Genomic DNA, 15,383 nt, shown 5'->3' with positions numbered 1-15,383 from the left:
GTCTACCTGAATATGCCCACCAAATTTGAAGCAGATCCATCGAGAACTTTGGCCGTGCATCGCGAACACACACACACACAGACACACAGACAGACAGACACACAGACAGACAGACACACAGACAGACAGACACACAGACAGACAGACAGACAGACACAAGTCGTATATATATAGATAGATAGCAAATTGACACTAGTGGCCTTCAAGAAATGAATTGATCAGAAAGTTCAAGCCGGCTCTGCAAAGTTGGTATCTGTCGCAGTGACGGGCGCAGTGGAGTCAGTGGTGGTTAGACGTCGGCCTCCTAATCGAGAGAAGGAGGTGTACTAATCACACAGAGTGTTACAGGGTCAGAGAAGTACCTTGCAGAGCGAGAGAAGGAGGTGTACTAATCACACAGAGTGTTACAGGGTCAGAGAAGTATCGTGCAGAGCGAGAGAAGGAGGTGTACTAATCACACAGAGTGTTACAGGGTCAGAGAAGTACCGTGCAGAGCGAGAGAAGGAGGTGTACTAATCACACAGAGTGTTACAGGGTCGGAGAAGTATCGTGCAGAGCGAGAGAAGGAGGTGTACTAATCACACAGTGTTACAGGGTCCTGGGAAGTATCGTGCAGAGCGAGAGAAGGAGGTGTACTAATCACACAGTGTGTTACAGAGTCTGGGAAGTACCGTGCAGAGCGAGAGAAGGAGGTGTACTAATCACACAGAGTGTTACAGGGTCAGAGAAGTACCGTGCAGAGCGAGAGAAGGAGGTGTACTAATCACACAGAGTGTTACAGGGTCGGAGAAGTATCGTGCAGAGCGAGAGAAGGAGGTGTACTAATCACACAGTGTGTTACAGAGTCAGAGAAGTACCGTGCAGAGCGAGAGAAGGAGGTGTACTAATCACACAGAGTGTTACAGGGTCTGGGAAGTACCGTGCAGAGCGAGAGAAGGAGGTGTACTAATCACACAGAGTGTTACAGGGTCAGAGAAGTACCGTGCAGAGCGAGAGAAGGAGGTGTACTAATCACACAGAGTGTTACAGGGTCAGAGAAGTACCGTGCAGAGCGAGAGAAGGAGGTGTACTAATCACACAGAGTGTTACAGGGTCAGAGAAGTACCGTGCAGAGCGAGAGAAGGAGGTGTACTAATCACACAGAGTGTTACAGGGTCAGAGAAGTACCGTGCAGAGCGAGAGAAGGAGGTGTACTAATCACACAGAGTGTTACAGGGTCAGAGAAGTACCGTACAGAGCGAGAGAAGGAGGTGTACTAATCACACAGAGTGTTACAGAGTCTGGGAAGTACCGTGCAGAGCGAGAGAAGGAGGTGTACTAATCACACAGAGTGTTACAGGGTCTGGGAAGTACCGTGCAGAGCGAGAGAAGGAGGTGTACTAATCACACAGAGTGTTACAGAGTCTGGGAAGTACCGTGCAGAGCGAGAGAAGGAGGTGTACTAATCACACAGAGTATTACAGGGTCGGAGAAGTATCGTGCAGAGCGAGAGAAGGAGGTGTACTAATCACACAGTGTGTTACAGAGTCTGGGAAGTACCGTGCAGAGCGAGAGAAGGAGGTGTACAAGGGCAAGGTCCAGAAGGCAGACTCGGAGAAACAGCCGCTGGGCCTGAAGCACATCGTCACCTCGGCCAAGGTGCTCCTCACCAACCCCACCTTCATGTTCCTCAACCTGGCCGCCGCCAGCGAAGGTGGGTTGGGGGATTTACTCGGTGATCAGACAACCGTAGAGATTTGACACCAACTCAATCATCAATGTCCTTACATTGGAGGAATTACTCGGTGTCACATCTCTTTAGTCAGAAAACCTTAGAAAATGTGACACCAACTCAATCATCAATGTCTTTACATGGGAGAATGTACTCGGTGTCACATCTCTTTAATCAGACAACCTTAGAGATTTGACACCAACTCAATCATCAATGTCCTTACATTGGAGGAATTACTCGGTGTCACATCTCTTTAGTCAGAAAACCTTAGAAATGTGACACCAACTCAATCATCAATGTCTTTACATGGGAGAATGTACTCGGTGTCACATCTCTTTAATCAGACAACCTTAGAGATTTGACACCAACTCAATCATCAATGTCCTTACATTGGAGGAATTACTCGGTGTCACATCGCTTTAGTCAGAAAACCTTAGAAATGTGACACCAACCCAATCATCAATGTCTAAACATGGGCGGAGAATGTACTCGGTGTCCCATCTCTTTAATCAGACAACCTTAGAGATTTGACACCGATTAAATCATGAAGTCCTGTCTGCTTTATTCGTCTTTTCTCGGAAAGAAAATAATGCATCCAAGCTGGTTGGCCGTTGTCGATTTTCAAGGTCATATGGGGTCAAGTTCAGGCAAAAACAACTGGACATTTATAATGTTCTTGAGAGTTTTTGAATCTATACTACCCGGCATAAAAACTAGGCAGATACGTTTAAGTGCAGATCTTTGTGACGAGACCGTTTATTGTAAAACTAGTTTTATGAAGGGAAAGCCCATCTGTTCTTCTACCATTATTGTTTGACCCTCGTCAAATGTTGAGTTCGATCAACTTGTTCCTGAAGTGGTTCACAATGCGAATGACGACGATGAGTCGTACGAGCATTTGCTCTTCTTCTAAACTTGCTCACTCGACTTTTCTTGTTGCGGACTTTTGAGAAGAAGAAAAAAGAATTTAATACTTCTGAACCTCAACATTGAGCTCGATTTCTCCATGAAATTGTAGTGTGATGTGTGTATACAGCTTAAATGGTTTTCTGTCCATGTTCAGGTCTTGTCATTACTGGCGTATCAACGTTTGGACCCAAGTTCATCGAGTTTCAGTTCGGTTTGCCCTCTAGTACTGCTGCCCAGTATCTTGGTAAGATTTTGAGTGATGTGTGTGTGCAGTGTGTGTGTGTGTGTGTGTGTGTGTGTGTGTGTGTGTGTGTGTGTGTGTGTGCGTGCGTGTGTGCATGCGTGCGTGTCTGTGTGTGTTCGTGTTATAGTTTGATATCGTCACAAGTTCACTTTATGTGTGCAGACTTGTACATCCACACCGTAGGTCTGTGTCTGACTTAATAATTTTGGTTGTGTTGATCTGCCCTTTTCTCTGGATGATAATATTTTATACGAGAAAAAGAACTGTGAGTGATACTAACGCTTTTACTTGAAGCTTTTCTCGTATGGGTAAATTGCAGTGAAAGACGGCGTCCTTCCCGTGTGAACTCATAACTGACCATAGATATATCCATTCAGCCTTTGGAGATTTTGTTTGTTTGTTTGTTTGCTTAACGCCCAGCCGACCACGAAGGGCCATATCAGGGCGATGCTGCTTTGACATATAACGTGCGCCACACACGACAGAAGTCGCAGCACAGGCTTCATGTCTCACCCAGTCACATTATTCTGACACCGGACCAACCAGTCCTAGCACTAACCCCATAATGGCAGACGCCAGGCGGAGCAGCCGCTAGATTGCCAATTTTAAAGTCTTAGGTATGACCCGGCCGGGGTTCGAACCCACGACCTCCCGATCACGGGGCGGACGCCTTACAGCCTTTGGAGAGCATCCTTTCACGTGAACACATACCAACATGTAACAGTCTGGCTGCGTTCTGTCCACAGTTGGGTTTTTTAGTTTAGTTTTTTTTAGCTGGATTCATTTCGTAGGTTGACACTTGTGCGCTTTACACATCGATTCAACAATAATTCTCTACTGATTCTGCACAGAAAGCACCCAGGCCGTTGAATTTTGGTATGTTTCTAAGTGGATGGATGCTTTTGTCCTGTGTAACCAGCCTGGACAGGTCAGTGATGGCTGACACGATGGAGTACGTGAACACGACGGTATCTTTGATTGGTAGAGGACGTAGCTCAGCCGCGGGTAGCACTCTGGTTTTCTAACCAGTTCGTCGCTATCGGCATGGGTTCGAATCCCAGATTTTCGGCGAGGGATTTTTTTCCCAGGGTCAACTTCGTGGAAACTGTCTTCGGTGTCCAAACACACCCGTGTACAAATGCGCACGATAAAGATCGTACGATCTCAGCGAGGGTCTCCTGAGCACAAGTAATCACCATTTCTCCACACTCCTCAAATCTCATATAGTATCTCGATTCTTTGACGAGACAATACTAGTTAATGCCGGCGTTTTAAAGAAGAGAGCCGCATTGGGCTTGTTCGTGCGAAAATATCACCCCTGTGATCATCTCAGCGTATTACCAAGACCTGCACATTCCATTCAAGGCCAGCTGGTCTGCCTGAGAGGACGTTAAACCCCTTTAGTCAAGTCAAACTGTGATTGTCTCTTGCAGGTGTGATAGCTATATTTGGAGGAGCAGGGGGGACGTTTCTAGGCGGCTGGCTGGTCAAGCGCTTTAACTGGGACGTGCGACAAATCCTCAAGTTCTGCATCGCAGCCACTGTGGTCACCGTGTGTCTGGGCCTCGTCTTCCTCGTCCACTGTCCCAACGTCATCTTCGCCGGCATCAGCACCGACTACTCGCAGCCCAGCCGCACAGGGTAGGTTGTGTGACCGAGTGCAAAAATGACAAGAACCAACTTTATAGTCAAAGGCCAGTCAAACAGGATTGAAAGTTTTAGAGCTAAATGATTAGCCCTATAGCCCAACGAATGGTTGTGTGATGCGTCCATAGCGTGTTGGCATTCATACATATAGCCCAATAAAACTGTCATGGGTACGCAAAGGTTCCCAAGTTCATGCAAACTGACAACAGCAGCCATACCCCTTCACAAACAGTTACTCCACATCTCACGGGTGATAACAGACATGTCTCAAAAATAATATCAGCATTCGCCTCCGGCTCATGCTGATCATCCATTTTCTCGAAATGTCTGCTATAATTTGCTAACAGTCAGAACATTTGAAATAGCTCATAGTGTAGACAGCGTTCGATGACCTCTAGAAACGGGGAAAGTCTGGTTGACTCGTCATATTCTTCAAGATAATGGTTTGGTGTTTGGGAAAAAAAAATTTTTTTTTGTTTTCTTTGGCGTTTTTGTAGCTTGAGCATTGAAACTTCACACACGTTCAGGGTTCGATGGCCTCCACACATGACGAAAGTCCTGTTAATCTTCGTCAAATATGATGGTGACAGTGGGGTTGAGTTCATGCTAAAACTGCCAAATGTTCGTTTTCTGTGACGTGTTCAAAGCTAACGCTTGGAAACTTCACACACTTGAAGGGTTCAGTGACCTCCAGACATGATGTAAGTCGTGTTGAACATCCTAAACTGGGAAGGTCAAGAGTTGGGTTGAGTGCAGGTAAAAAATGGAAAATGTTTGTTTTTCTTTTAAGTCTTTGATGCCAGAGCTTTGTAACTTCAAAAGTTTCCAGGGTTGGATTACTTCCGAACACGATGGAAGTCGTGTCAAATCTTGTAAGATTCCAAGGTCACAGCCGGGGAGTTGAGTTCAAGCCAAAAATGGCAAACGTACGTTCAGTTTCTATGACGTTTTGGAAGCTTGAGCTTTGAAACTTAACACATATTTATGGTTCTTATGACCCCTTAACACGATTAACGTCTGATTGACCCTCGTCAATTTAGAAGGTGACTTAAAAAATGTTCCTGTATGTCACAGGATGCTTCTGGACCCAGTGAACATGGACGCAACGTGTAACACAGACTGCGGCTGTTCGCTGTATGAGTACAACCCTGTGTGCGGCAGGGACAACGTCATGTACTACTCTCCTTGCTACGCTGGGTGTCAGGACAGCTTTTCGGCGGCTAAAAAGGTACACTTTTGGCGAAGTTTACTAGAGCATGGAGATCTACGCATGTTTTTGCAGTGTGAGAGATAGTTTTAGGGTTTGCTGCCAGATTCAGGCTTTTAACCTCATCCGTCTGGGATAATGGTAATGCCCCAGGCAGACCGACAGACAGACAGACACACACACAGACACACACACTGTACTTGCTCGCACGCACGCACGCCGCACGCACGCACGCACACACACACCACACACAGATACACACACATACACACTTGCTCGCACGCACGCACACACACACACACCACACCACACACACACACTGCACACACACACACACACTGGCACACACGCACACACACACACACACACACATATATACACTTGCTCGCACGCACGCACACACACACACACCAGACACACACAAACACACGCACACACGCGCGCGCGCGCGCGACACAGAGTAATTGCAGTGATCATAACTATACAAATAAGTTAAACCTCATACGTAGTGTAAGGCTCGTACTTGTTCCACCAGACCTACAGCAACTGTAGCTGTGTGACGTACAACTTGACGGCAGCGGACACGACAAGCGGTCAGTACTGGCAGGTACAGGAGGGGAAGTGTGCCAACGACTGCCCCCACCTGGCTGTCTTCTGCGCACTGTTCACTGGCATGATTCTCGCGACCTTCATCACGTCCATGCCTGCCCTATCTGCATCACTGAGGTATGAGGGCCCCAAAGGGGGGGTATCATCACGATCACGGGAAGGGAAATTTTAGCTTTCACGATCACAGTTACCTTGATTTTTGTTTTCACGATCACAAACACCTTGACGAATAGAGGATCATAGAGTGATACAGCTGTGAAAAATGTACGTTGAAAATAAAATGCTTTGAAATAATGCCCATCACGATCACGAAAACAAATGACGATCACGATCACGAGACTTGATTTTGTTGTCATCACGGAGTCACGGGCAAAGTCCCATCACGATCACAGAAATTAAAATTTCGGCAATCACGGTCACAGAAAGGTCAATAAACGCCAATCACGATCACGATTTTAAACCCTTTGGGGCCCTCAGGTATGGTAATGCACCGAGGTATGGTTATGATATGGTTATGCACCGAAGTATGGTTATGGTATGGCTATGCACCGAGGTATGGTTGGTATGGTATGGTTATGCACCGAGGTATGGTTGGTATGGTATGGTTATGCACCGAGGTATGGTTATGGTATGGTTATGCACCGAGGTATGGTTATGGTATGGTTATGCACCGAGGTATGGTTATGGTATGGTTATGCACCGAGGTATGGTTATGGTATGGTTAAACCGTTATGCACCAAGGTATGGTTATGGTATGGTTATGCACCACATCACGCAAACTAAAGATAAACTAAGATGTTACGTACGACAGTAAAATTTCAAGTTCTTCATGCATCTTTGTTTCTTGGTCAATACCGAGTCTTGATTTTGGTACCGTTGTGTTCCTAAGACTCTGCATTTTCCTTTGATATGATTCATTCGCTCGGCTTCCTGGCGAGTGGGCGAATACTGAATTTCATGAAGATAAGTTTTGTGTGATATTTGTTTGTCTGTTCACTTGAAAGACCGTTGGGTCGATATATTCGTGACTGTAACGTAATTTTGTCAATAAGAACGTTCCAACTACTTACCTTTCTTGTTTTTTTAATCTTTGATATGAAGCTAACTGTCTTTAACTGGATCAAACACGTGATAGTCACTAATGAATAAAGTTATTCGGTTCAGTTTTCCGACTAGTAAGGTACATATTGCGACTAATGGGAACCAGACATTGGGGAGGGTATTACCGCAACAGTTGGTCTACAACCTTATGTATCCGTGTACTGATGTTTTGATTTGATTATCTGCTAGAGGAAGTAGTTATTAGCAACATCATATTTTACGCCATTTGCATTTCATATTTACCAAAATATCTACTTCCTCTAGCAGATAACTAAACTGAAACATACGTGCACGGGTACATCAGGATGTAGACCAACTGTTGAGGTGATACCCTCCCCACTGCCAGGTTCCCATTGGTCACAGCATGTACCTTAATCAGAAAACAATTATTAATTCATTCATTAGTGACGACTGAAACAATTGAAAACTGTGACTGATGCACGTAAGAGCTTACTTTATATCCACCTTGAAAGTACACTTGACTTGACTTGGTATGACCTTGGCTCTGTTCTTACTTGAGCCTGAAGTCGACTTCGCGGAGACTATGTAAAGGTTTTAGCTCCCCAAGACACGGTTCCTTGCTCTCAGCCTTTCTCCCCGATCGATGCGTGTGGTTGCCGCCGGCAACGGTTTCGCCGTCAGCCAGCGAAACTGGCAGGCCGGGGGGGGGGGGGGGGGGGGAGGGGAGAGAGAGAGAGAGAGAGAGAGAGAGAGAGAGAGAGAGAGAGACACACACACACACACACACACACACACACACACACACACACACACACACACACACACAGATAGATGATAGATAGATAATTTATTGCCAAGTGTACAATACATGAATGAACATACAAAATACACGAGGAAAGCAGCTTGCTGTGTGATAAAAACAAAAATAAATAGCATTCATACATCACTGGCGCATAGCATCATACATACAAGGGTAAGACAATTTGGTATCACAGTGACTAATACATACACTATACAGACATGGTGAGAACTATGAAACTCTAAGAGCTATCGGGACCCCTAGGACCCCCCCACCACTCCCCCCCTCTCCAACCCCTGTTCCCGCACTGGTAACATACATCCCTCCCCCCCTCCCCTCCCCCCGCCGTCCCACAATAAAAGTACGCAGAATAAGATAGGATCCCCCCCCCCCCCCCCCTATCAACTGCTGTAAGAACTGAACATGTTCCATACTGATGAGATGTACCTCTAAAACAGCACATAAAAATAAACTCTTCCAACACATCACAGTGGTTAAAGAACGACTAAAACTACTAAAACATACTAGCTAGATGTGTATTCCGGTAATATGACCAGCTGCTAAAACATAGTCTGGCTTCATCGCGTCACAGTGGTGTCACCATACTAAAACCCACTCTATAGATCACAGTATGTAATGTCAGCTACTAAAAGCATACTCCTAGAACATCCTAAAACGTGTCACAATCTGTAGAGTTCATTTACCGGTTATTAAAAGCCAGGACAGCCTGGGGGTAGAAACTGTTTCTGAGTCTTGCCGTACGGCATCTGAGGGTTCTGAGCCTGCGCCCCGAGAGCAGAGGCTGGAAGAGATGACCAGCCGGGTGTGTGGTATCCTGCATGATGGACCTACATTTCCTCATCATGCGCAGGATGTGAAGGGAGTCTATAGAGGGGAGATCTCTGCCAATGATCCTGCTGGCAGCCCTAACGACCTTCTCCAGCTTTTCTTTCACACATACACAATGAGCTAAAGAGAGAGAGAGAGAGAGAGAGAGAGAGAGAGAGAGAGAGAGAGAGAGAGAGAGAGAGAGACACACACACACACAATGAGCTAAAGAGAGAGAGACACACACACACACACACACACACACACACACACACACACGTACACATGTACACACACACACACACACACACACACGTACACACACACACACACACAATGAGCTAAAGAGAGAGAGAGAGAGAGAGAGAAAGAGAGAGAGAGAGAGAATTTAATTTAATTTAATTTAATTTAATTTAATTTAACTTTATTTTTCGAAGGTGACAGAATAAGCAATGCAAACTTGTCTTTTTTCACCCCGGCACTCGCCTATTGGGGGTAACTCAATAACCAGAAGAAATAGAAGTTAAGTTAACTACAGTACAATTTACATAATCAACATGTCGAACAATCAAAAAGACATTTCAAGATGCATTATGATTCTCAAGCAATGATGGAATATCATGACAAAGAATTATTTGTTTGTATAAAAATGTTCTCAGTGCATCATGTAGAATCATATGTTCAATACAATCGTAGAGTACTGATATTTTATCAGCTGCACAATAGTACTTGTGCTTACAAGTTTTGCAAGAGAAACAGCGTGTGATGTTCCTTGAATGATGTTTCACTGACTTGCATTTTAAGTGTGTGTGTGTGTGTGTGTGTGTGTGTGTGTGTGTGTGTGTGTGTATGTGTGTGTGTGTGTGTGTGTGTGTGTGTATACGTGAGTGTGTATGTGTGCTTAAAGGCATACTAACGCACTCCCGTGTTTACAAAGTGTAGTTTGCCCACAATCGATGTCAAACGCACCATAAGACCATATAATGACGATACGTCACCATGCGCGGACCATAATACATGCATTACAGCTTGTTCTAGCCTCTGAAAAAGTGAGGATGTCAACAAAGCCGCGGTGTTCTCTCCCTTGCATCAACGTTACATGTGTTGCCAAATCTATGAATAGGACGATCCAGATCAAAATGAAAATTCAAATATCTCAACATTTAAGGGGTCCTAGACCACAATATTTTGCAGGGAACTTAATTTAGTCTGTCTCCAGCTGTTGGTAAAGCAATTAGCGTGTATAGTCATCGAGTACATATGGCTTTAACATTTTGTGCAGTTTTGTGAAATGTACCCAGATCACAGGTGAATCCAATGGCATGCATTTTAAATTTGTATTTGTTCTTGCTTACCGTGGCTTGGCTTTATCCGTTTCCACATTAATCATTAATTTAATTAAAATTCTGCCTTAAATTGAAGTTGCAATGGCAGACATAAAAGAAGCTTCACTGCATTCTTTATGATTTCCTGAATCCCAAAATACATGGATATTTTGTGTTTGGAAAGAAAATCCGTTTCATGCTAATTTGGTTCACTGTTCACACGTTTTGCGTTGTTTGCATTTATCGATACTGATTTTTACGTGTTGACAGCCTGAGGATACTATTTTCTGGTTTCAGATCTGTGTCACAGGATCAAAGGTCGCTTGGAATGGGAATTCAGTGGATCATTGCCAGATGTTTAGGTGAGTTCACACAGACAACATTTCTCTTTTTGAGCTGACGGGCAGGATGCCTGGTGCACGATTAGCGTGGTCTCGTGGAACAATGACTGTCTCCATCTGTTTCATTATCGGAACGTTTAATTTAGGACAAAACCAAACCTAACATTCACACGAAATTCGACCGATTGGCCTTTAAGAGAACAAACAAGAGACGCAATAAACTTTTGATGATTGATTTGGAACCGTGCGTTCGCAGTCTATCATCTCTCCTTTTATATTTTTATTCTTTTTTACATTTAGTCAAGTTTTGACTAAATGTTTTAACATAGAGGGGGAATCGAGACGAGGGTCGTGGTGTATGTGTGTGTGTGTGTGTGTGTGTGTGTGTGTGTCTGTCTGTGCGTGTGTGTGTGTAAACTACTGAACCGATCTTTATGAAATTTGACATGAGAGTTTCTGGGAATGATATCCCCGGACGTTTTTTTCATTTTTTCGATAAATACTTTTGATGACGTCATATCCGGCTTTTTGTAAAAGTTGAGGAGGAAATGTCACACCCTCATTTTTCAATCAAATTGATTGAAAGTTTTGTAAAGCTATCTTCGACGAAGGCCGGATTTCGGTATTGCATTTCAGCTTGGTGGCTTAAAAATTAATTAATGACTTTGGTCATTAAAAATCTGAAAATTGTAATAATTTTTTTTTATATAAAACGATCCAAATTTACGTTCATCTTATTCTACATCATTTCCTGATTCCAAAAACATATAAATATGTTATATTTGGATTAAAAACAAGCTCTGAAAATTAAAAATATAAAAATTATTATCAAAATTAAATTTCCGAAATCGATTTAAAAACAATTTCATCTTATTCCTTGTCGGTTCCTGATTCCAAAAACATATAGATATGATATGTTTGGATTAACAAGAAGGGCAAAGCCCATACGACTCACATGCTTTACACATTTTTCCTACCAAAATACATGTGACCTTGACCCAAGGTCAAGGTCATGCAACACAAAGCTGTTAATTCAAGACATAGGAAGTACAATGGTGCTTATTGGCTCTTTCTACCATGAGATATGGTCACTTTTAGTGGTTCACTACCTTATTTTGGTCACATTTCATTAGGGTCAAAGTGACCTTGACCTTGATCATATGTGACCAAATGTGTCTCATGATGAAAGCATAACATGTGCCCCACATAATTTTTAAGTTTGAAACAGTTATCTTCCATAGTTCAGGGTCAAGGTCACTTCAAAATATGTATACAATCCAACTTTGAAGAGCTCCTGTGACCTTGACCTTGAAGCAAGGTAAACCAAACTGGTATCAAAAGATGGGGCTTACTTTGCCCTATATATCATATATAGGTGAGGTATTCAATCTCAAAAACTTCAGAGAAAATGGGAAAAATGTGAAAAATAGCTGTTTTTTAGGCAACATTTATGGCCCCTGCGACCTTGACCTTGAAGCAAGGTCAAGATGCTAAGTATGTTTTTGGGGGCCTTGTCATCATACACCATCTTGCCAAATTTGGTACTGATAGACTGAATAGTGTCCAAGAAATATCCAACGTTAAAGTTTTCCGGACGGCCGGACGGACGGACGTCCGGACGTCCGGACGGACGGACGGACGGACGGACGGACGACTCGGGTGAGTACATAGACTCACTTTTGCTTCGCATGTGAGTCAAAAAACACGCTCAGAAAGTTAAAACGAAGAGAGGTACAGAAAAGCGTGCTATGCAGCACAGCGAAACCACTACCGCGCTGAACAGGCTCGTCAGTTTCACTCCGTTTTGCACAAGCGGCGGACTACGGTCATTGTGAAAAAAATGCAGTGCGTTCAGTTTTATTCTGTGAGTTCCACAGCTTGACTAAATGTAGTAATTTCGCCTTACGCGACTTGTTTTTCCTGATGAAGACCGGCCTTGTGTCGAAACCGGTTCTTATTCGTGTTTTATTGTCTGTGTTTGTGGTGAGTGCATGTTCATTGTTGTCTTGTTGTTGCTGTTCTCACCTGCAGTCTCTTGGTCCTATTCTATCTGCTTTGGGCTTTTGTCTCCATCTGTGTTAAATGGCAATTATTTTGTCAAAATGCAAATAATGTATGATACACCCATCTACTCCAAGGCGATACTAAGGCCCCCCCAAAAATAGTCTGTTTACGGTAACCCGACCGACCCTATTTTTTTCGCGTGACCCTAGACTTTTTTTTGGCATTTGGGAAAAAAACCAAAAAAAAACCCCGTAAAAATATGGTTTTTTGGAAAAATAAAAAAATAAAAACCCGACCTACCGACCCTATTTTTTTGGCCTATGTTACCGTAAACAGACCTTTTTTTTTTTTGTGTGCCTAATCAGAAGCGAGTGCATGGTGATCAGGAACTGGGCGCTCGCTGCTCCCATTTGGATGAGCATAAGCACACTGGACACAGTTGTCTGGGGTAAATACGAGTGAAAGTCGTTATTGGTTTCAACAAACCGTTACTATCAGTGTTAGTATCGTGGCATACAATATTTGACATAGGGGATTCCGGAAGTCGTTATTGACTCATTCGGTCGGTCGGTTGTCGGATACGGGAGGTATCACCATTCAGAGTCAGCCGGTTACACTCTGAGAGGCAATAGCCTAGAAAATCCCGGCGTCGGAAAACAAGAGGGTCGGTATTAGAAGGGTTCGTTAGAGGAGGTTTTACTGTATTTACATATCTGCTGTGCAGGGTCCATCCCAGGGCCGATCCTGTTCGGCAAGATGCTGGACCTGACGTGTCTCCAGTGGCAGCAGACGTGCCAGGGCAAGGGGGCCTGCTTCTACTACGACAACCAGCAGATGAGCTACAACCTCCTAGCCCTCGTCATGACCTTCAATATCGCCTTCGCCATCGCTTACATCCTCGCACTTGTCTTCTACCGCTCCAGCGACCCCCCGTCTGCTGCGTCTATGGAGGTGACCGTCCCTTCTCCGGATGATGGAGGGAAAACTTCGATGCACACCAGCACTACCTCCGTCTATACAAACACCACCACCATCACCCTGCCCCCCAGCCCAGACCCAGAGAACAAATGGCGTACTGTGTTAGATGTAGGTCCTGAAGGCTGGATAAGCCAGCACACTGTGTCCACCGAATTGTAACTATGGCCTTGACACATAGACGATTGTGGTGAGAGCAGTGTTATATTTGGCTCTTTTGGAGAAATTAATCTTTCTGAGGATTACCCGAGAGAGAGAGAGAGAGAGAGGGGGGGAGGGAGAGGGAGGGAGGGAGGGAGGGAGGGAGGGAGGGAGGGAGGGAGGGAGAGAGAGAGAGAGAGAGAGAGAGAGAGAGAGAGAGAGAGAGAGAGAGAGAGTTCTATTTATGTTAGGCGTCAGTCTTGAACAAATGCAGAAACGTCCCAAGTGATAGTTATTGGAACAAATGCTTACGGGTTCTGCTAACACACGGGCGAAGCCGGGTTCTGACTGTTATATTATCTATTATCTATCTATCTATCTATCTTTAATGTAAATAAAAATAGATGAAAGTGTGTGCTAACAACCAACCCTGATGTGTGTGTTTTGCAGGGTACGCTACTCATTGGAGTTCATGATTCGTTGCAGCAACGGCCAGCAGTGATCACTGACAAGTCAGTTTTGACACAGTCACATGGGTTGGGCTTGGGGTTAGAGAGTTTAGGAAAACTTGCATGCTTATATATAGCAATCATTACCAGTGATCAGGAAGGAATCGGTGTCGAATCAAAACAACTGATAGTTTGTATTGTACACCCTCCAGTGACACATTCCTGATTTTCATTTTAGGTGAGTGATGTACTGAACGTAGAATATCAATCTGTGCAAGTATTTCTATTTATTTCCCTGCAGGCCAGGGACACTTATCAATGAAATCAACTTCTTTGGTAGACATATCTCAATAAAAAAGAAAAAAGATCATATCACTCCGGTAGCAAGGAACCGACTCGATTTTCTCAGATTTTTGTTTTGCAAAACTGCATGCTCAAGCACAATCGATCTCTAACTATACATGTAGTTTATTTGAGTATTTGTTTCTTTGTTGTTAGTTTTGTTTGGCTGTTACATTTGTGCTGCAAAACAATGTACAGATAATACCATACATACTGCTGTATTTCTTAAAATTCATGTGGCTCAGATTAATTGCCATACAGAGGTGCCATGCCAAAGAAGTAATCAAAATGTAATAACTGCATTATGCACAAAATAACTGCAACCAGAATAATGATTTAGATTAATATAAATTTTGTATATTGTGATATACTGAATCAAAAAACAAGAAAGGTAGGTTGTTGGAACGTTTGTTATTGACAAAATACATTTACAAATTGTATTATTTTTATTGTTATCATTATTATTATTATTGTATTATTCACAAATTTGTATACATACAGTATTGTGATATACTGTTATGATATCAGTGGTAATATTGATTTAAATGGCAGTGTGTGTGTGTGTGTGTGTGTGTGTGTGTGTGTGTGTGTGTGTGTGTTACTATTAGCTGATATGTTTTACATGTTCATATTGTGCTTCCAATCTCATGACAATTATTCAGATACATGTACTAAAAATGTATGTTTAAAAACATGGTTCACGGGCAGATGTAGATGTGTCAGAGAAAGTTTGCATTTTAATGGACATTTCAATGGATAATAAAGTTTTCAGTGTGTTAAGGTTTGAACG

General features: G+C 43.5%; 1 protein-coding gene across 1 annotated transcript in view; it reads left to right on the top strand.

Moving 5' to 3' along the window:
• LOC138979789 (solute carrier organic anion transporter family member 4A1-like) overlaps window positions 1–15,377 on the top strand; it is a 27,762-nt gene extending 12,385 nt beyond the window's left edge. The window contains exons 6-13 of the mRNA XM_070352530.1: window positions 1,526–1,693; window positions 2,775–2,864; window positions 4,298–4,505; window positions 5,586–5,739; window positions 6,254–6,444; window positions 10,639–10,703; window positions 13,411–13,851; window positions 14,253–15,377. Coding sequence (XP_070208631.1) covers window positions 1,526–1,693; window positions 2,775–2,864; window positions 4,298–4,505; window positions 5,586–5,739; window positions 6,254–6,444; window positions 10,639–10,703; window positions 13,411–13,823 — 1,289 coding nt within the window. The 3' untranslated portion in view covers window positions 13,824–13,851; window positions 14,253–15,377. The remainder of the gene's footprint in view (window positions 1–1,525; window positions 1,694–2,774; window positions 2,865–4,297; window positions 4,506–5,585; window positions 5,740–6,253; window positions 6,445–10,638; window positions 10,704–13,410; window positions 13,852–14,252) is intronic.
• The last annotated feature ends 6 nt before the right edge of the window (window positions 15,378–15,383 follow it).

The sequence above is a fragment of the Littorina saxatilis genome, linkage group LG11 (genome assembly GCF_037325665.1).
Source record: "Littorina saxatilis isolate snail1 linkage group LG11, US_GU_Lsax_2.0, whole genome shotgun sequence".
Lineage (NCBI taxonomy): Eukaryota > Metazoa > Mollusca > Gastropoda > Littorinimorpha > Littorinidae > Littorina > Littorina saxatilis.
Note: the sequence above shows the minus strand (reverse complement) of the source record. Positions and strands in the feature narration are given on the sequence as shown.